Source organism: Clytia hemisphaerica, unplaced genomic scaffold (genome assembly GCF_902728285.1).
Source record: "Clytia hemisphaerica strain Z4C2 unplaced genomic scaffold, Clytia hemisphaerica genome assembly, whole genome shotgun sequence".
Taxonomy (NCBI): Eukaryota; Metazoa; Cnidaria; class Hydrozoa; order Leptothecata; family Clytiidae; genus Clytia; species Clytia hemisphaerica.
The window spans coordinates 186,585-207,950 of NW_027104031.1; the positions used below are offsets into that span (position 1 = coordinate 186,585).

General features: G+C 35.4%; 1 protein-coding gene across 1 annotated transcript; it reads left to right on the forward strand.

Moving 5' to 3' along the window:
- Positions 1-529: 529 nt before the first annotated feature.
- LOC136811679 (multidrug resistance-associated protein 1-like) lies at positions 530-21,194 on the forward strand. Its single transcript, XM_067068307.1, has 19 exons — positions 530-594; positions 1,182-1,264; positions 5,997-6,059; positions 6,559-6,681; positions 6,898-7,047; positions 8,049-8,223; positions 8,644-9,876; positions 12,336-12,419; positions 12,773-12,911; positions 13,200-13,432; positions 13,953-14,468; positions 15,588-15,787; positions 16,707-16,833; positions 17,250-17,351; positions 17,818-17,967; positions 18,324-18,482; positions 19,358-19,524; positions 19,763-19,957; positions 20,876-21,194. Coding segments are annotated over exons 2-19 (3,939 nt in total). The 5' UTR covers positions 530-594; positions 1,182-1,262; the 3' UTR covers positions 20,997-21,194.
- The last annotated feature ends 172 nt before the right edge of the window (positions 21,195-21,366 follow it).

The window sequence follows — 21,366 nt, forward strand, 5'->3', positions numbered from 1 at the left end:
AAATTCTCTCCGACTTAAGTATTCCCATAAGTGAAAGCAAAATTAATAGCTTTCTCCCAAAGCAATAGTTTGCTATCAATGATACAATACAATAGAATAGTATAAGTGGTATCTCCATCTATATTTTTATTACCTCAATGGTCTTACTAAGGAGGAGGTTCAATTTAGTATGAAAGCAAAAGAATCATGTAGACCAGCATTCGCATATTTAGCTCTAATCCTTGGAAAACCTACGTCATTGTTAAGAATATTTACATATTTTCAAATGAGATAGTTGTTGGTAATGCAATTTTGAAGTTGCTGGGTTGATATTTGGTTGCCTTGTTGCTTTCATAGGTTCTGTAAACAAAAACACATCATGTCAAAAGGATTTCCAATAGACGATATCGGCTATCCAAATTCTCCCTGAATGATTACCCATGATGCATTGCGCAAAAAATTCACGGAAAGTCAATATCGTCCGTGAACTTTTTTGCGCAATGCATCATGGGTAATCATTCGGGGAGAATTCGGAAAGCCGATATCGTCTATTCACTTGAATCACTCAAAAAGCTAGAAAAGTGAACATGAAACTTGAAAAATTTTATGGTACAAGTAAGTTTGGATTTTCTCTTACTCGAACATATTATTTTTCTCAAAAATTGAGTCCCAGAGATTTTCAGGATTCTTCTTTGCAAGATTTGTCACATACATGCTACTGGAAAGTTTTGAAAATTGATTGAGAATGAGCGTCAGAGCTCCAAAAATTCAAAATAACATGAAAGTGCTGAAAGTCGTGATCTTGTGCAAAATTTCGAAATAAAGTCAATCAGATCATTAATTTTAGCATGCCTTGTTAATAAGGTTAAAGATTTTTTTCTAGCCTTCGCCCATATCTCGTATGGGGAGCACTGGAATTGCAAGCCTACATTTTATCGACCTTTCAAAGCATTTTGTATACCTTTGAAAAGACACCCTTAACCCGTAGATACTATCAGTTGTTCTGCCTGCCCTCTCGTTGTGTTATTCAAGCTTGAAAAAGATGGCTCAGAAAGTTGAAAGTTCGAGCAAGAGTGGTTAACAATTTTGCTTCAAATTTTTTTGTTTTTTTGTTCGGTAAAAAAGGTCATTAAGAAGCAATTATCCTTTTGATTTGATTTTGTCGCTAACGCTTAATCGATTGGGCGTCATTCATTCCACAGGTTGTCATATGGCTTGAGGCGTTTGAGAAGTGGTGTCTAAAAATAGTTTGTAGAAACTGAAGAAACAAGATTGGAAACAAAATGTAAGTTGCTATTAACTTTTGCTACATGCTAACCTACATTTTTTATCTGTTTTTATTGTTTATACTATGCTATAAGAGCTCATACTCACTGAAAAATTAAATAAAAGTATCATCCTCACTGGATTGTTTTCAGCAACAATCTTTACAATTATCCATATTATTACATTTTTGACAAATCCTCATTTACATATAATTATTATGCGGTCAGGAGGATGGAAGCATTTAACATAGACGATGTTATCGTCCGATAAGAAGATTAGCGCGCGGGAAAATAAGGTGCGGGAGGTTAAAGCCGTTATGGCTGCAGAGGAAAGATGCCGCGGAAGTGATGGTGAAGTGAATTATACGGGAACAGCTGCCCCCGAAAAAACTCCCGTCTTCACGTTTGTTCCTCTTAGATGAAACTCGTCTTAGACTATATTTAACACAAAGGGGGGGGGGGGCGTACGGGACTTCCAAAAACCGATAAACCGCGCAAAAATAGCTCTTTCACCAATAAACCGACAAAATTTATCCTCTTCACCGACACCGACTTTTTACTCTTGCTTCAAAAAAGGTCTGTAGCTCTTAATAAAGTAGACTCCATGTATCCCCGAAATTTTTGTAGCAAAACTAACCCATAATCCCCAATGCATGCTGGCAGGAATTCAAATTGTTGTTTAGGAGGTAGCAGGAGGCGCAACCATGGTTTGCGCGGACGGAAAATTTTTCAGTTTTCTAGCTTTCGTTAGGCTAAAAACGCCCTTTTTAGACACTTTTTTCCGAAAATAAGCTGGCTTAGTGAATCAATACTATTCAATACGGGTTTCTGCATTTATTATGTTGGTTGCCCTCGATGGAGAAAACTTTTGTATTTTCTCAACCCTCCATGCGAGCGAAGTGAGCGAGAAAAAAATTGATGGACTTATTTGTGCCGAGATTTTGTGCAAGTTACTTTTGTCCACGATTTTAAACTCAAAAATTATATATAATCTCTAAAATCGTGTTTGAAAAAGCATCTTATGAGGCCCTAGAAGTATTACTGGACTGGACTATTTTATTTTCTGCTGGTCATATATACACAGTAGAGTGATGGGTAGGTCAAGGGTGGGGAGGCAAAAGTAGAATTTTAGCTGAAGGCATAGGCAAATTCTGGCGCCCCCTTTTTGGTCACATTAGTATACAAAAATTTGTTTAACTTGAACTTTTGGTCATTTTAGAAACATTTAGGAAATGAGAGCGAAGCGAGTAAGAAAAATTTGCGACATTGTTTATCGAGATGAATTGCGTAAAGTCAATTAGAGTATAACTAGACGGTTCCCGTCGTCGCAAACGCCGGTTAACTGTTTTGCTTGCACATCAAAAGCCTTTAAAATACTCTGATGTGGGTTAATGCCTGACATCGTTTTGGCTTAGAATGCCGAATACAATAATAAAAATTATACTTCTAAATTTTCTACATTAGTCAAAATTTTGTGTCTGTAAGCCTCGATGATATGTCTTTTTGAGATAACGGAAGTTTTTGTTCAATGAAATGCCATAGTGACCCTGTCAAAATTATGGAGGGTACCCATCGTTGCTTCTAGGAAAGAAAAAGCCTTAGTTGTGAAGGAGAGGCTCGCGCTTTGCGGTTGAGCGCTAAAGGTTTTCCCGTTTGTTGGCTTCACACGCGGACAGCTTAAGACCGGCGCATATGCAATGCAACACACATTGAAACCTTTTTAAATAATGTTAGACGAAGTTTAATTATCAAACAACAATGTTGGATTTTGTTGCGTGTGTTGATATAAAATAATTCGAAATCGTGCAACAAAAATGCCACACCTTTTTATTTGAAACTTTGTGACGTCGCAGTACTTTTTCATGAAATTGACGTCAGAACTTTTTTCGTTTACAAATAGCAGTGTAGAGTCTTCTCTAATCCGAGTTTTCTACGCTTGTCAAACTTAGCGCGAGAATTTTTGTATCAAAAGTGGATAGGTTTTCCAGCCGCGGCGTTCAAATTTTAGAAATCTTAACATATGTCACTGGGCTAGCGTTACAGACATTTTTCATAAACTCATTTAGTATAGTAAGATGATACTGAAATGCGAGCGAAGCAAGCACAAAATTTTCGACTAGAAAAGGAACAAAATAAAACCACGTTAAATTATTTTAATAACTTTATAGAATTATAAAAACTTTAAAATTAGGCATATAATATATGACAAATCTTATGAAAAATTCCACATACGATCCTTTAGGAACTATTATTGGTTATGCCTATTCTAAAAAATTCAATGCAAAAAGTTGACTCTGTTTGACGCGAGCGAAGGGAGGGAAAAATCTTTCCAAAATAGAGCTTAAATTTGAGCAAAAGTTTAGTAAAAGGGCGCCTTAAAGGGAAAGGGGCGCTAAAGTTACATACTGAAGAGCAAATACGAAAGAAAACTTCCTTCTTTTGGCGCCCCTTCAAAAAGCCTCCACTGGGAGGGGGGGCACACCACGCTACTGTATGTAAACAATTTTTTCCATCAGAGCTTTTACTAATGGGCTATTGCTGAACATATGTTATTTAACTAGGTCATTCCTGGTGTTTTCTGCGAGCGAAGCGAGCAAAGAAAATTTTACTTCTTGATTTTTGGTTATTTATGCACAAGGATAATCAATTCTCAGTAACCGACGTATGTGATAATCACCGAAAAACCGCTATTTTTTTATTTTTTCACCGATAAACCGAACAAAAGCAGCTCAATCACCGACACCGTGATGTTTTCCCTTCACCGATAAACCGACATATTTCGAGCTCTTCACCGATAAACCGGCAAAAAAAGGGCCAAAACCGACAAACCGCGCAAAACCACTTTCCCGTACGCCCCCATCACACAAAGCGCTATAATATGCGAAACACACCTTTTCGACCGTAGTCGCGAGGTCAGGCGCGTGCCACTTCACTATTTAAGTTACCACCCTAAACTCGATTACCAGTGGATACCCCTTAAAACCCACAATAAAAAGTGGTACCCTCTATCTCATTGTTTAGTTGGAGTGTAAGGTTGAAACTTTTTGTGTTGAAAGTACGTTGTCTATGATTGTCTTCCCTAGCAGTGATGTTTTGTAGAAAACAGTTTTCAGTTTTTCACGAGGAAGTGAAAAAGTGCAGTTTTAGCTATTTACCCCTTAAAACCTACAAAATGGTTTTTCTCGAATAACTTTTTACAAAAAAGTTCTTTTGACTTGAAATTTTGAACAGTGATTCACTGTAAAGTTACTAATGTTATGAATGTACCATTAGTACCTAAATGATCTCAAAAATATGTGTTAAAATCAAAATACCCCTTAAAACCTACAAAAATAAGGCTAAAAACCACAAAGTCCGACCCTTGCTAACGGGATACTCAAGCTGATGGATACAAATTTGGTGTTGCTCGTGATTCAATGGTTCAAAGACTTGCTAGAATTCATTCCCACAACAATATTTTCATTTTTCAGGATTTCATGCCCATAATGCAATTGTGTGTGGTTTTTTCGTCAAAAACGGCTACGAAAGGCCAAAACCTTCATTCGCTTCATTTTTGACCTATGGTTCTAATGTTTTTTAAATCTCCATCAAAATTTGACATTTTGGTATGCACATGACCAGGTTTTTGAGAAAGTCGATTTTCAGATTTTTGATCATCACCATAAAAGTGCTTTAAAGTAGAATTTTAAGGGCCTGTCATTTTCGTTGGGGTCTATTCACGAAGATGAAAATGATTTTTTAATACCTACCATAAGTATAGGTATCTAAAAAGTATAGGTTTTGTGACCTTAAATTCAATTGTGTAATTTCTAGGTCCAAAAAACCTGATTTTTTGAAGGGATTTTTGATAAAATATTGAATAACTTCGAATTTTAAGATACTTTAGCATCTTTAAAATCCTTAAAATTTGGTATTTTATGAAAGAACATTTATAAGAGGTTGTAAAAAAGTGAAACATACCACATAAAATTAAATCTGGTAGTTATGAAAGCCAAAAATGCAACATTGTGGGTTTTAAGGGGTATGTGGTTTTAAGGGGTATCCACTGGTAAATCCTTTTTTTACACTTTTTTCTATTGTCTTTTTAGGCCCGAAAAAAAAGCTGGGTGGTTTTAGGGTGATAAAACGGACAAAAAAATGCCCGCGCGGCAATTGGTGGCTACGGTCGAAAAGGTTGTATATTGTCTCACAGTTGAAATGTACTCTAAGCGCAACAATTCTTGGACTTTTTTCTAGCCCCATCGGGCTTTGAACTCGTGGGTGTATCTCTTTCACCGATTAGGTTGCACATAGAGGATATTCTCTTATCAAATCTCAAATTTAAAATGAATGAATCAATGATACTTCAACTTTTCACAACTTACTTCGTGGTTAAAACATTCAAAAGAGACAAAACGCGTGATAAAATAAAAGATAAGCGATAGCACTTCTCGCAGTTCTCCTAAAGTTTTGATATCTAATTCATTATCTTTTTATTTATTTCTAACAAGTATTAGTAGAGGTAGAAAGATAATGAGATTTGTTTTGCATGTTTTGTAGGATTATATACTGTTAGGAAAACTGATTTCGTGGCGTGTGCTTTGTAACCTTTTCTATATTAACCTAATGCTTGTAAAAAAAGAACTAAAAGACAGGGAAAGGGTTACTCAAGTTTTTGAAAATATCTAGCATGTTTTAAGCTATATGTGCTGCCTGGTGATGGTCTTTTCTTCGACCTCGTCCTATGTACAGGATGTTTCACTATCATTTCAGGAACAAGTTACCGATGAAAGATGCCAACTTCTTGTCCAGAATTACTTTCTGGTGGGTGACGAAGTAAGAGTTATTATTCTTTGTTATACCAATCACGCTGACTGGTTATTTATAAACAACTTCAACAATCTGGTGAATCTATACCTAAAGCCTTGCATTACTTTTTGATTTTACTGATTGATTTTGAAGGTCATTTGATACGAATCGACCCCGTCGTGAGCTCTATTTGTACGTTAATGAACAAATACGAACCCATCTCCCTCGCTTCGCTTTTTTAGGATTAAGAGAACGCTCACAAAAGGCTCTAGGAAATAGAAAAAAAGATTTTATCACTTCCATCGTTAATAAGTGCAAGTGGCTCTGTGTACGCGTTCTCAGTAAATATCGAAGAAATTTGGTGAAAAACCCATCTCATAGGTTCCATAGGTTAAAGTTGTGTAAGCGGAGTGGTAGGGGTGGAATATCTATTCCATGTCTTTCGAGTGCGTGTTCCTTTTGCCAAATATATTGGACATAATCAAAAGACTATGGTATGAAGTTTATCTTTATGTTTCCATTCTAGATTTATCATAAAGGGCTCAAAACAAACAATAACGAATGAAGACATTTGGGCATTGGAAGATGAAAATTCTGCTGAAACAATCAGCAAAGAATTTCAAGCAGAATGGAGCCGAGAAGCCGAAAGGTGCGAAAGCCATAAGAAAAAAATGCCGCTAGCGAAAAATTCCCCGTTGTCCGGTTTCATAATAGGAAAAAAGCCCGCGAAAAAAATAAACACGAGGTTCCACTTTCGTTTTCAAATTCTCTGAAATTTTTTTGGCTTTGAGTCATTTTTTAGAAGATTGGATAGATTGGAACATGTCAGTAGTTATTCTCTTTGAATATTTTTCTTTTGAACCAGGAAAAAGCTGCAGAAATCCAAAGGAGATGGCAACGAAAAACCTTTTCTCACAACAATTTTTGTCAGGATGTATTGGAGGAAGTACCTCTTTTGCTGTTTGTTCAAACTTATCGCTGATTTTTTCATATTATCAACACCATACATACTTGGGTAAATGATGTCTCTTTATTCCATATTTGATTAGAATACAAAATAGTTGTCTTTTAGTTATACCCTAGGTACAAGATAATCCATCCGGCTGGTTATCTAATTTGTTATTCAATAGACTATCACATTCTCCCAAACGACTATACAGCTCAATAAAAATCTTATGGAGGTTACTGAATTCAGTGCTTTAATTTTCTTCTTCTTAGAAGCATACTGGTAGGCCCTAATGAATGTGTCAAGTGTTAGGGTAGAGAGATTATCTGTGATATCATTTTTACAACCCTTTTTGGGTTGATTTTGAAGGTTAAATGAAGCACCTCTTGATGGCACCAGACCCTGTACTCTTCCGGACCTCACCGACTCTTCCTCTTCCCCTCCAAAAAACTTTCAAAATATGATCAATTTACATCAAGAGTAACCAGTATCTTTAAAATTTACCCAACATTTGTTACGACAGGAACCATCAGGTCCTTTTTTACATTTACTTTGTCTGCTAAAGAATAAAATAAAGTAGTTTTCATTATAATGCATTGTTAACCGGTTACTTTTTCGAAGCGGGCTACATGGCTTTTTGCGCAATGTAATTGGTTCCTTTCGCATGACGACGGGCCTACATTGTCCAGAGTTGCCCGTCGTTAGGAAAATTCATTGTGACGTCACTTTTTCAAAGTAAAATGAACAATGCGTTGACATCACTTCTCTCATTTTTTATTTTTGACGTCAGAAATTATAGCAATTTTTATCTCTTTTCGCTTGTTTTTTCTGCTTTATTTCGCTATTTTTCCTGGATAAAGCGCTAAAAATCAATCAAAGTTGAAGGAAACGGTTAACAAATACAATAATGACGGGTTTTTTCGGGCTGTACTGAAAATATTGCCCTCGGTCAACGCAACAACCTTGCAAGCTCGGTCGTTACTTGACCTCGGGCAATATTTCTCAGTACAGCCCTCACGAACCGGTCATTATTGTATTAAAATAAAAACTTTGTTTTCTTTATTATTAAGAAAGTTGATCAAATCAGTGGAACATGGAACATCAAAAAAAGAAGGGATCACATATGCATTTATCCTTTTCATATTGTTGGTGGGACAAAACCTAGTTCATCAACAATATTTCTACAGATGCTACATTATAGCAATGAATTTCAAGACACTAATTGTTTCAAGTGTTTACAGAAAGGTATTTCTATTTATTTTACATTATTAAAATTTAAAATTTATTTCATGCTTCATTCGATTTTCTTACTGTTTTTAAACGATTCTCCTGAATTTGCCAGGTCAAACAGCCAATTTCGTCTCTAAGTTTGCTGTACGATATTTGCTGGATTTTTTTTGGTTCTGATAACGTTGTTATGCATTTTGTATATAAAACACTTGCTTTCGATTGTTAACAACTTATAATTATGTAAATTACATCACATAAATTATCACATGATTAAGTATGAAGATTTCTTGTATAATATTAAAGGGCTAGCAGGGCTAACTGATTTGAGATTCTTCTGATGCTAAGTTATATCTCAAATCATCTTATTTTTCCTTTAAGGGACAGATATTTATCAGGTGGATGCATTTTATTTTGCAGCTCAAATTATTATTTTAGATGTTCCGGTTGAGCAACCAGAGCCGCACCAAATATCCTTCTGGCAAACTCATAAATTTCATGTCTACTGATGCAGACAGAAGCTACCAAGTCGTGACATATCTTGTTGTCAGCTGGTCAGCACCATTGCTAATCATTGTTTCACTTTTATCGTTATTTCGTTTAATTGGATGGTCAACACTGGCTGGTCTTGTGGTCATACTTCTTTCAAACCCAATAAACTATTTGAGCACCCAACTTGTTCGAAAATATAATCAGCAACTTGTAAAATTCAAAGATCAACGTTTAAAACTTATGAGTGAAATTATTTCTGGGATCAAAATCATCAAAATGTATGCCTGGGAAGGAAGCTTCATGCAAAAAGTGACTGAAATTCGTAAACAAGAATTGAGATTTGTACGTAAAAGCATGATATTGAGTGCAAGTTGGGATTTTTCAATTACATGCCTCCCATTTTTTGTTTCACTTGCAACATTTGCTGTTTATGTTTACATAGAAAAAGGGGTTTTAACAGCTGAAAAAGCCTTTGTAAGCATAACATTATTTAACATTATGAGATATCCATTCTCTGTTGTGCCGATCTTTATTAGTGCTGTGGTGAACTACAACATATCAGCAAAACGTATATCAGAATTTTTAAACTGTGAAGAATTTGATTCTAATGGATACATAAGGCTGCCAGGTCCATGTGATGCTAGCCTAAATATTGAAATTCACAATGGTAGTTTTGGTTGGACACCAGAAGATAAGGCTCTAAAGGATATTAGTCTTGGTGTGGCAAGAGGACAATTGATTGCTGTGGTCGGTCAAGTTGGCAGTGGAAAATCTTCTTTATTATCCTCCATTTTAGGAGAGCTTGAAAAAGTTTGTGGAAGTGTGAAAACTTATGGAAAAATTGCTTACGTTTCACAACAAGCTTGGATACAGAATAAAAATCTGAGACAGAATGTTTTATTTGGAAAATATTACCGTAATGAAGCATACAAAAAAATTCTAAGAGCATGTGCATTAGAGACCGACATTGAGCTTCTCCCAGCTTCAGATTTGACGGAAATCGGTGAAAAAGGAATCAACCTCAGTGGAGGACAAAAACAAAGAGTTTCCTTGGCACGTGCAGTTTATGAGAATGCAGACATTTATCTATTTGATGATCCTCTTTCTGCAGTTGATGCCCACGTTGGAAAACATATCTTCGAAAATATCATTGGATCGAATGGCCTATTGAAAGATAAGGTAATGTAAATAATGTAAATAGTTATTTTGGAGAACGCGACGGCCTATTGAATAACAAATTACTTTCCCTCAGCCAATAAAAAACATGAAAAATTATCTTGTCTCTAGGTAACTGTTGTGGAGTAATTAGTTATTCAATAGTCCATCGCGTTCTCCAAAACAACTATCAGTTTGGCTAGCTAAGAGTGCTCAATGTTAATGATAAGAGAGATTTATTCTTCTTTGAGTAAAGAAAGCGAGTTAAGGACATACCTAATTTTTCGATTTTACACCAACTTAAATGGCAATTTCTGCATTTTAAAAAGATTAATGTATAAATCTTTTTATATAACCTGTTAAACCTACCTTTTTAGAATCTAAAAATCGAAAAATTGAAATGAAAAAATTAAATGAAAAAGAAAACGAAGAGTTTTTCGAAGAAGAGTATTTCGCCTTTCAAAGCCCTAATCTCGGTAAAAATCAAACAATTTGGTATTTTTTTTTTGGTTCAGGTGATGTATCTATTTAGTATCTAAAAATACAATTTCGGAAAATCTTTGCGGAAGAATCTTTCCTTTGAAATCTCCAAAAAACCTCATTTTTGGCAATTTTCTCCACTAAATTTCCATACGAAAACAGCTATAACTTGGGATGTAGCTAAATAGAAAATTTTTCCGAAAAAATCTAAATAAAGAAATTATTTGTCATTAACTTTAAAAAAGTTTGAAACAATTAAATGATTTCCATGAGGAGATTAGGCTTTTTTGTGAAAAGTATATGAATAGCGTCGTTATGACGTTTTATTAAGGTCCATGCCACACTTATTCCTTAATTACTCATGATGTAAATTCACTTTTTCAAAAGCAGTTTGTTCTAAAACATATGAAAGAAGCGAAAACATAAGATTTTATCTTCAAATTCTGAAATTGATTTTTCACTATGACTAGAGCCCTTCACTGAAAATTTTACTATCCTGTATGCCATGAGGTACATTCGCTGGAGTTAGGTATTCGGTATTCGGGATTCGGGATTCGCATTCGGGATTCGAAAAAGCTCAATAAAAACTTAACGAAAAAAGATATTAACTTGAAATAAAAAACGGATGCATGTACACACACTAAGGAATAAATCCCAATAACAAAAATTCAGAATATGAGCTCAGTTGTCACGTGACTATGGGAAATTCCCCTATTCTGGATTCAAATCCTGTCAGGGACCTTTCTTCAAAAGCTCGCCAGTCGTCAGTTATTTGAAGTCGATCCAACCATTTCCTGATGACTGGTAAGCTTTTGAAAAAGGTCCCTGAAATAATTTGAATCCCGAATAGGGGAATTTCCCGTAGTCACGTGACAACTAAGCTCATATTCTGAATAATTTTTTTTGGAATATTTTCTCAGATATGTGAACTTGCATCCGTTTGTTATTTGAAGTCGATACCTTTCTTCCTTGAGTTTTTATGAGCTTTTCAAAAAGGGTCCCTAAACTAAAATAACTCTCAAAAAAGGGAATTTCCCGTAGTCACGTGACAACTAAGCTCATATTCTGAATTTTTTTTATTGGAATGTCTTCCTTGACATGTGAACTTGCATCCGTTTTTTATTTGAAGTCAATTCAACCATTTACTGACGACTGGCGAGCTTTTTAAAAATGGTCTTTAAATTGAAATAACTCCCAAATAGGGGAATTTCCCATAGTCATGTGACAACTAAGCTCATATTCTGAATTTTTTTTTTTGGAATATTTTCCTTAACATGTGAGCTTGCATCCGTTTTTTATTTGAAGTCAATCCAACCATTTCCTGATGACTGGTAAGCTTTTGAAATAGTCCCTGAAATAATTTGAATCCCGAATAGGGGAATTTCCCGTAGTCACGTGACAACTAAGCTCATATTCTGAATTATTTTTTTTGGAATATCTTCCTTGACATGTGAACTTGCATCCGTTTTTTATTTGAAGTCAATTCAACCATTTACTGACGACTGGCGAGCTTTTGAAGAAAGGTCCCTGACAGGATTTGAATCCCGAATAGGGGAATTTCCCATAGTCACGTGACAACTGAGCTCATATTCTGAATTTTTTTTATTTGGATTTATTACTTAGTATGTGTACATGCATCCGTTTTTTATTTCAAGTTAATATCTTTTTTCATTAAGTTTTTATTGAGCTTTTTCGAATCCCGAATGCGAATCCCGAATCCCGAATACCGAATACCTAACTCCAGCGAATCTACCTAAATATTACCATGCCATGATACTTCAAATATGAACGTTTTCTTTACTCATAAAAAAATGTAGCCTTGGATCTATGATTTCAGAAGCCTTTGACTATTTTGTAATTTAATATAGTTATCTTATCTTAATGAAAAAAAATTTAAAAACGTTGTTGAATATTATTTTACGACCTTGATTATATGTACACTTATATTACAATCCTTGAGGTATTGTTGTACAAAAATACTTTATAATCTTTTTAAATTTCAGACGAGAGTTTTAGTGACTCATGGATTATCATTTTTGCCACATGTTGACCACATTTGTGTCATCAAAGATAAAACAATTTCACAGGTACGTTTGTTAATTACTAAAACTTCATCATGGATTGCATAGTTTTGTGTATCTTCTGGTTATCATGTTTGTTTTTTTGACGTTACATGAACTATTACGTTGGCCCTAAACTAAGCTTTGTATACATTGATGACTTTATTTTTATGGAAATTTAGGACCTCCTATTTTAGACCCTCTGGAGACCAAAAGCCCCCTTAAAACGCTATTTACCTTTCCATTCCATAAACTAGAGATATTAAGCAACACGAAAATAGTATTGTAATTTAGGATCCCCCTAAGTGGTGCTACCCCGCACTCGGGAGCTGGTCTGTTAGAAATCCAATAAACACACTGTTTTTAACTTTTTTTTATAGCATGGTTCATTCGAAAAGCTTTTAGAAAGTAATGGTGGATTTGCAGACATCTTGAACCAATTTGCCAAAGCTAGCAATGACAATGACCTAGAACAATCAATTGAGAAGGAGAAGTCAACTTTGGTTGACGATGATCATGGTAATCGTTACGTTTCTATATTTTTCATTGATAAGATCTTGTCTGGTAAAATAGCACCTACACTTCACTGCCATCGAGGCGGCGAAAGAACCAATCTCAAAATTAGAATATTGGCCCTTTTCTTGTATATGGAGAAGAAAAGCTACAAGAGAAAAGGATCAATTTCAAAATTGTAATTTAGCAAAGTAAAGAAAGTATTGTTTTCAGAGACATAAATTTTGAGATTGAAACTCTTAACTCGGTGGCAGCGATTTCCTAAATGTTCATTCTCTTATTGCATCCTTTCAGATGACGAAATATACGAAGAAGCACCCAACCACCCTGTGTTTCAAGGGCAAATCTCTTTGCATAGTCAGGGTGGTATTTTAACAACAAGCGGCAAAAATCTGTACCGTGTAATAGACAGAATGACAGATGAACAACTTTTCACAGATGATGTAGTTGAGGACGAAGAAGATGAAAATGAAACTGAAAATGAAAAATGGAAACTAATTGAGCAAGAAAAAGTGGAAACTGGAAATGTAAGAAAATATTATTTGCTATTAATATCATCATATCTTAATTTCACCATTCCATACACTCAGACAAAATCGGACCCTTACAATGCAGCCCCTGAGCAGTGAAAAGGTCCATTTTACCGAAAGTTTCTGAACCTTAGAAGTTTGTTTTCATATCTTATTTTGCTGAAGCCACCTGAAAATGAGATGTCGATACAAGGTGCAAAACAAATCAAAATGGATGCGGGTCAAAACCGTAAAGATACATCAGATTTTTATTGTCAGACTTGCTATTCAGCAGTCCCTAAACACACCCTTATAGTGTATCCAGCTAAAAGAAGACCCTTGTAGTGCACTTATCAAAAGTACACCCTTACAGTGCATTTTGAGGGTCTCGAAAAACCTACCCTTAAGGGTACCCCCCCCCCCCCGTGTTAATGGCCACATTTCAGTAATAGACAAGAACTTAAACCCTGTTAGGCACAAAAAATTCAATACATTTCTTTTACTGCGAAAAAGTCTGAGATTTTGTGATTATTTTCAGGTTAAGCTGACAATTCTCATGAAATATTTGAAGACAATTGGTATCCTTGCATCTCTGGTCATCGTAACATGTGGAATATTGCAAGAAGCTTCGTTGGTTGGTTCGAGGTTCTGGTTAGCACATTGGAGTTCATTATCACCAATAACAGCAAAGCTTCATCGTAACGAACTAATCAGTGTGTATGGACTTCTTGGCTTAGCACAAGGTTTCTTTGTCTTATTTTTAGCTATCGTATTAGCTCTGGCAAGTTACAGATCTTCTAAAAAACTACATTTTCAATTGCTGGATACAATCTTGCATTGTCCAATTTCTTTCTTTGAATCAACACCATCTGGACGTATAATGAATCGTTTCACCAAAGATATTGGTGGTTTAGACAGCTCCATACCTACTAACTTAAGGACTTGCCTGGTCGATGGAATGGGCCTTCTAGGTGTGGTATATGTGATTTCATTTGCAACGCCTTTGGTGATGGTGGCTTTTATACCAATATTCGTCATTTATATTTTGACTCAGGTGAGAGCTTTTATTTACGAGTGTAATAAAATAAATAAAAAAGTTTATAAAGGCTTAAAATTTTATCATACAGCCTTTTGCAAAACGGTCGCAACAAGATTTGACCTCAGGCAATAATTTTCCACAATTCAATTCCAGCTTGGGGTTGCAATAGAACCTGCTGGTTATTATTTTTGAGCCACACAACCGACAAAGTGTTCCAAGTCGTTCACAATGATTATCCATGTTTGTCAGTTGATGGTTGTGGAGTTCATTGATCAAATGATATTTTTACTGATTGTTGTTTTTCGCTCAATTTAAGTTCTCTCCAAACATTAACAATAGTCTCAACCCTAAAATCATGGTGAAAATCTATTGAGAATTTAGCTTATTTCCTCGTTTTCCGAAATTGGGAGTTCGGGCGAGAAAGTCGCTTTTGGGCTAATTGATAAATTCATTCGAGTATTTTAATTCGGGAGGGGTTTATAGACTTCTTGGCCATATTCTGAGCCCTATTGGACCATTCTTGAACTTTTGGGTCCTTAGATCCTAAGGAAAACTCAGAGTTAAAACTCTACCCTTCCGAGCGCTTCCAAATCGTTTGTGGTTATAAGATTTCGTAGGAATTTCTCTTTTTTCTCAAATATTACGACCATGATTGTAAAATCTAAGCTCTGGTTTAGTCGACTCAATTTTAGCCCTGCCTATTCTAATTGCTAGAGTTGGCATAAAGTGGATCGAAAGTGGGCTGTCTATGTTTAGCTTTAGACGCCAACTCTTTGCCAACTTTTGCGAAACAATAGTATAGCGTCATTGGTTGCGAGCTCGATCCACTTTATGCCAACTTTAATTAGCAATTAGAATAGGCAGGGCTAAAAGGGGGCCGACTAAACCAGAGCTAAAGGATAGTTAAATCCACAGTCATATCAACAGAACCATTAACACTAGAAACAACATCAGGCGTCAGAATCACCAAAGTCATCGCTCGGGAATTAGAGATGTCTCCGGGGAAGCTTTTTGAATCTTAAACACAGGATGAATAGTTTAAAACAAGATGCGTATCAGATCTGACTTGACATCTTGACATTGTAAAATTCATGGATCTTCAAAGTTATCCTGATTACATCTTTTCTTCTTCAGAGAATCTACGTCAAGTCATCAAGACAATTGAAGCGGATCATCTCGATTAACCAGTCGCCAATTTTCAACCATTTCATGGAAAGTATAAATGGAGCAAGCACCATAAGAGCGTTCGGTAAAGTAGACGAATTTATCGACGAAAACCACAGAAGGATTGATCATCTGCAGCGACCCTTTCTTGCAAACATTATGTGTGACAGGTTTGTTTTTAGTTCTGCTCTTCAAACCACTAATATGGATTATACGTATCCGTACCTTTATACTAACTTAAGTGGATAAATTTTGGCCTGGATTTAATTTGGCGATTGGCCAAAATACGATTTTTGGCGGGGATTTAATTTGGCGATAGATCAATTTCGTAAAATTTGGCGGGGATTTAATTTGGCGAATTGGAAGTTTTGTCACACTGAAATGGGTGAAAATTACTCAAAAATATACTAAAAAGTTGTGATTTTTCACATAATTATCTTTTTGTTAAATTTGGCGGGGATTTAATTTGGCGAATTGCCGAATTTAGAATTTTGGCGAGGATTTAATTTGATTAAATTCGCCAAATATTTTCCCCGCCAACTTTTATCCACTTAAGATAGTTTTCGCCGTAATGATTCGGGTTTAAACCTTGATGACTCAGCAAGCAAAGCACTTTATTCCATCAACTTTGTTAATTCAACGAATTATCAATAAAGTTTCCACGTATTTCAACAAATTTTGGTGTCACTCCAAGAAAAAGTGCTTTTTTAATGAGTCTAATACTTTTTATGATATTTCGACGGTAGAATACACGACGCTCTGTATATATTGATGATCCTTTTTCGGTAAGTGTTTGTTAAATCTACACGTTTTTTATAAGAACAAACTATATAAGAACATAAGGCTTCGCTGGCCAAAATGAAAGCTAAGAACATTTTAAGGCTTTGTGGACTCAAAAACACCACCCTATTTTTGAGGAAAATGGTCAAAAATATTCTCCAAATGGTCAAAATAAGAACATTTTTAGGCTTAAAACTCAAAACGTTAAGAACATCCGAAGCCTTCAAAAATTTTGGATGTTCTTATAAAAACGTGTATTCGCCACAGTTTATAAGAAAATCAATTAATGTTATTTCCTTTTGTTCTTAGATGGATGTTAATTCAGATAAAGATGCTTGGTATCTTTGTTGCTCTCTTTACCGCCATATTTTGTGTCATGGAGAAAGGAAACATATCACCAGGTATCCTTGGGCTGACTGTGTCTTATGCTATACAGGTAAATCAATTGATTTAAACCGTTCCTTCCAGGGGCCCAGGGGACTAAGGTTGGCAGACGGGATCTTACAAAGCCGACCCCTAGAGAGACCAAATCCTATTGAAAATTGACCCTTAGAGAGAAATATTTGAAAAACTTCCTACCCTTTGGAAGGTGAAGGAACTCGGCCTTATCGTCCTCACATACCCATCGCCAGTTTTACTCTAAGGCCCCCACCCTGATTCAGGGCTCAGAGTTAAGTAGACGTGTAGACTTTTTAAAACCGAATCAGTGCTTTTTTATTTACTTTTCTCTCCGAGGGTACGAAAGCTTTTCTTTGCTCAAGGTTTTTACGTTGTTAATGACAAAAATATGTAAATAGTTGTGCTAACAGTTGAGATCGGTTATGATTATTTATATATTATTCGATCTTTCAGATGACGCAATCTTTGATTTCATTGGTTCGCTCTTCGAATGGTTTGGAAGTTAACTTGGTTTCAATTGAGCGAATAAATGATTACATATCAAAACCGAGAGAGGTACGTCGTTGAGGATAGAGGATATTTTTTTAACTGTTTTGACTTTGAAGGTGCCGTGTGGATCGTGATATGTGTAGCATTTTCAATATCGTTTTATCAAATGTATAGAAGAAGCGATGGCCAAGTGGTCAAAGACGTCAGCGTCTTAAATCAGGGATTTGCGGTCAATCAAATGCATGGGTGTGGGAGTGGGCGTGAGCGTAAAAGAGCTAAAACGACTGTTTAGAAACGGTACAAGCTATTAGCTGAATTTACGCCAATCAAAGAACGAGTGCAAGACTTTATTCGTTCCACTATCGAATCGAGAACAGCGTTGTGTTGTGGAAATAGATTAGTAAAATATAAGAACGATAATTCTAGACGGACTAGATGTTTCTAGTCTTTCAAACTCTTTCACTTTCAAACTATTTTTAAACGCCTTTAAAATAAGTTGACCTGAATAACATTTTTTCCTTGTAAACCCTAGGCTAGCATAACGTTACAACCCTCACGAGAGGTCACGCCTGATTGGCCACAAAATGGAGAAATCTCATTGGTCAATTACTCAGTGCGATACCGACCCAGCATGCCACTTGTTTTGAACAGTATAAATATCACAATACGTCCACAAGAAAAAGTAAGTTTTTCTCTTCATCGATCAATTTTTCAACAAACACGTTATGTTAAGACTGTGCCAGAGAACCGAATACACGTTTTTCTATAAGAACATCCTAAATTTCTGAAGCCTTTGGATGTTCTTAACTTTTTGAGTTTTAAGCCTAAAAATGTTCTTAACATTGTGAGAAAAAGGTGTTTTTGAGATCACAAAGCCTTAAGATATTCTTAACTTGTTCTTAACATTTTGGCCATCGAAGCCTTATGTTCTTAAAAAACCGTGTTTTACAGGTTGTGTTGAAGGTTTTTGTGAACTCAAAACTTAAACTTAAACTTAAAATTTTCATGTTTACCTTTTGTTTTACTTTCTACTTCTAGGTTGGAATTGTTGGTCGAACAGGAGCTGGAAAATCTTCTATCACTTTAGCCTTATTCCGTATCATCGAAGCATCTTCAGGCTATATTTCTATTGATGGTGTCAAAATATCAAATGTCACTTTACAAGAGTTGCGCTCTAAGATCAGCATTATACCTCAGGTAGAATTTAATTTGATTAATAACTTTCTGGTTCAAATACTGTCTGTGCCTTACAAGTATTCGTAGAATTCTTATTGGAAATGTACTACAGGGTTTTGGCTTGAACTAGTTTACTCTGAAAAAAATTTATACACTTTTTTTATAAAAACATCCAAAATTTTTGAAGCCTTTGGATGTTCTTAATGTTCTTTTTGAGTTTTAAGCCTAACATGTTCTTATATTCCCCATTTTTTGAGCATTTTGGTCCATTTTCCTAAGAAATTGGATGTTTTAGAGTCTTTTTTTTTTTTTTTTTTTTTTTCTTTATTGAAACAAAAACACGTGTACACTACGAACATATTACAAAACATTACTTAAACATAAAATATAGTCCCTCCCCCCGCTAGGAACTAACGTTATATCGCCAGAGGTACTAGAATATGTAAAAATAAATAAATAAGTAAATAAAGAAAAAATCTTGGAGAAGGAAGCTACAATTGTTAGGTAAAAGCCTAAAATAAAGCACCGCTAAACCTTCCAGTTTCGTTAAGAAATTCAACAACAGAACAAAGAATAGATTTATTTAGATTTGAAGTCAAACTTTCATCCCCATATAATAAAAGCCGACAGAAAAAAGGAGGGTTAAGCGGCGGATGAAAAATAATGTCTGCAAAGCCTTTAAATGTTCTTAGCTTGTTCTTAGCATTTTGGCCATCGAAGCCTTATGTTCTTTAAAAGTTTGTTCTTATAAAAAAACGCGTAGAACATTTTCCCTCCCCTTTAACTATTTATCACAATTAACAAGTCGTTCGTTGATTTTACAGACTAGCTTAGAAGTAAACCAATCTTTTGATCGCTTTTGTTATTTTATTCTTTGAAGCGTTATATATTTATAGGATCCAGTCTTATTTTCGGGGTCGATCCGCTTTAACGTTGATCCGTTTCAACGGCATACCGATGAACAAATTTGGAACGCTTTGGAAATTTCTCGTTTGAAGAAATTTGTTTCAACACTTTCTGGTGGATTAGATTCTGAAGTTCAAGAAGGCGGTGATAATTTAAGGTCAGTAAAATTCCCCATTCATCGACAGTATCCAACACTACACAAAATAGTCATTAGAATCTGTACAAATTTTCGTACACACGACCGTACTTAGAAATATACGGTTTTTATTTGGGTTGTATCATTGCTTAAAACAAGGCCGAAAAAATAAGTTAGCTAAGAATACCATAATAAATATCAATTCATTAAAAGCTGCTAGCCTTGTTTCAATGTCTAAACTATTCCATATTTACCCTAGTGTTGGGCAACGTCAGTTGATTTGTCTTGCAAGAGCTCTACTGCGCATGTCAAAGATTCTCATCATGGACGAAGCAACAGCGTCCGTTGACATGGAAACAGATTTGTTTATTCAACAAACCATTCGAAAAGAGTTCACTGGATGCACTATTTTGACGATCGCACATCGATTGAACACCATCATGGATTATGATAGGTGAGTCATCTTCCCAAAAATTAGTTATAGATTCAAAGGTAATGTGTTGTAACGAGAGAGCAATTTGCTGCGTGGAATTTTAAGTCGAAAAACGTCTAGGTTAAATTGAAAGTAACATTTTCAGCATCATTCGCCTCTTTTGGAATAAGAATGATTATACCTAAGGCCTTATATTTCTGCACCAAACACCGTTGCACGGAGCTCAAAAACACAGAAGACGCTAAATTCAAGAATCCGTTCGTCCCCATCAAATTAGTGCAAATCTTGCTTTCCTGAGAAATTGCTTCCAGCGTGGACTGGATAGCTCAGTCGGTAGAGCAGTTGCACTAGTAATGCGAAATTCGTGAGTTCGAATCTCACTTCAATCCTCAGTTTAGTAGTTCTCTATCAAACTGAGGTCAATGTGCACATATGTACGTGTTGGCACTTAATGATAAGTCCTTGATAATGATATCGTTGAATGAGAAAAACTGAAGCTTCCTCTGTAGCTCTTAGCTATGGCTCATTGCTCAAAGATAATTTAGCTTGAGCTTGGCGCTTTTTGAGAGTCCTGATAAACCGAGAAAATGGAGGATTAAGCGGTTAGGGTTTATGTTGGCCTTTACAGTGTTCGACTAACTGAACTTTGCCTGCCAATGATTTTTCTATAATATTTTATACAACTTTCACACTTCCCTCTGGGTCACATCTCTTCTAAAATCCATGGGGCTGTATTTGGTTAACACTTACGCTGCTAACCACGAGTATACAATATCGGTAGTCCAAAGGGCCATAACTTTTGATATGGAAACTTTCGACGAAATTCAAAGAGGTCAAAATTGCGATTTCTGAAAAAGGCTCGGCAGTGAACGTGTATGACGTGTATACACGATGATGCTGTTGACTAAATTTCAGATTGTAATTTGTTTTTTCTATCAGGATTTTGGTGATGGAAAAAGGAGAGGTCGCAGAATTCGATTCACCCAAAACTCTGTTGGCCGATCATACTACAATATTTTATTCCATGGTCAAGAATGCTGGCCTACTCGGTTCAATTTAACCCAATCAATTGATTTTGGTTTAATGGCAGGTATTTTCTTCATATACATATTTTTTTTTTTTTTTCAATTATTATTGACTTTTTATTTTCAAAATATTTTATTATATGAATTTGAACTAAAATCTATGCATAACACTTGTTTAATTGTATTTAAAGGTGATATATAACATATAAAATCAAAATGTTACTTGATTTCTCAAACAAAAAGATGACAATTTAAGTTATGTAAGGCGCATGCGCAACTTGGTCATCATTTTATGCGGAAACGCCCGAAATTATGCGGGAGTCGCCACCAAAACCTTTTCATTAGAATATAATAAATGTTCATGAATTTTGGTCTTTTTGTGGTTGTTTTACATTAGAACACCCC

Coding starts and splice junctions, on each gene's coding strand:
- LOC136811679 (XM_067068307.1), top strand. Junction 8,224..8,643: donor TTTCAAGTGTTTACAGAAAG/GTATTTCTATTT, acceptor TTATTATTTTAG/ATGTTCCGGTTGAGCAACCA. Junction 18,483..19,357: donor AGATCAGCATTATACCTCAG/GTAGAATTTAAT, acceptor ATATATTTATAG/GATCCAGTCTTATTTTCGGG.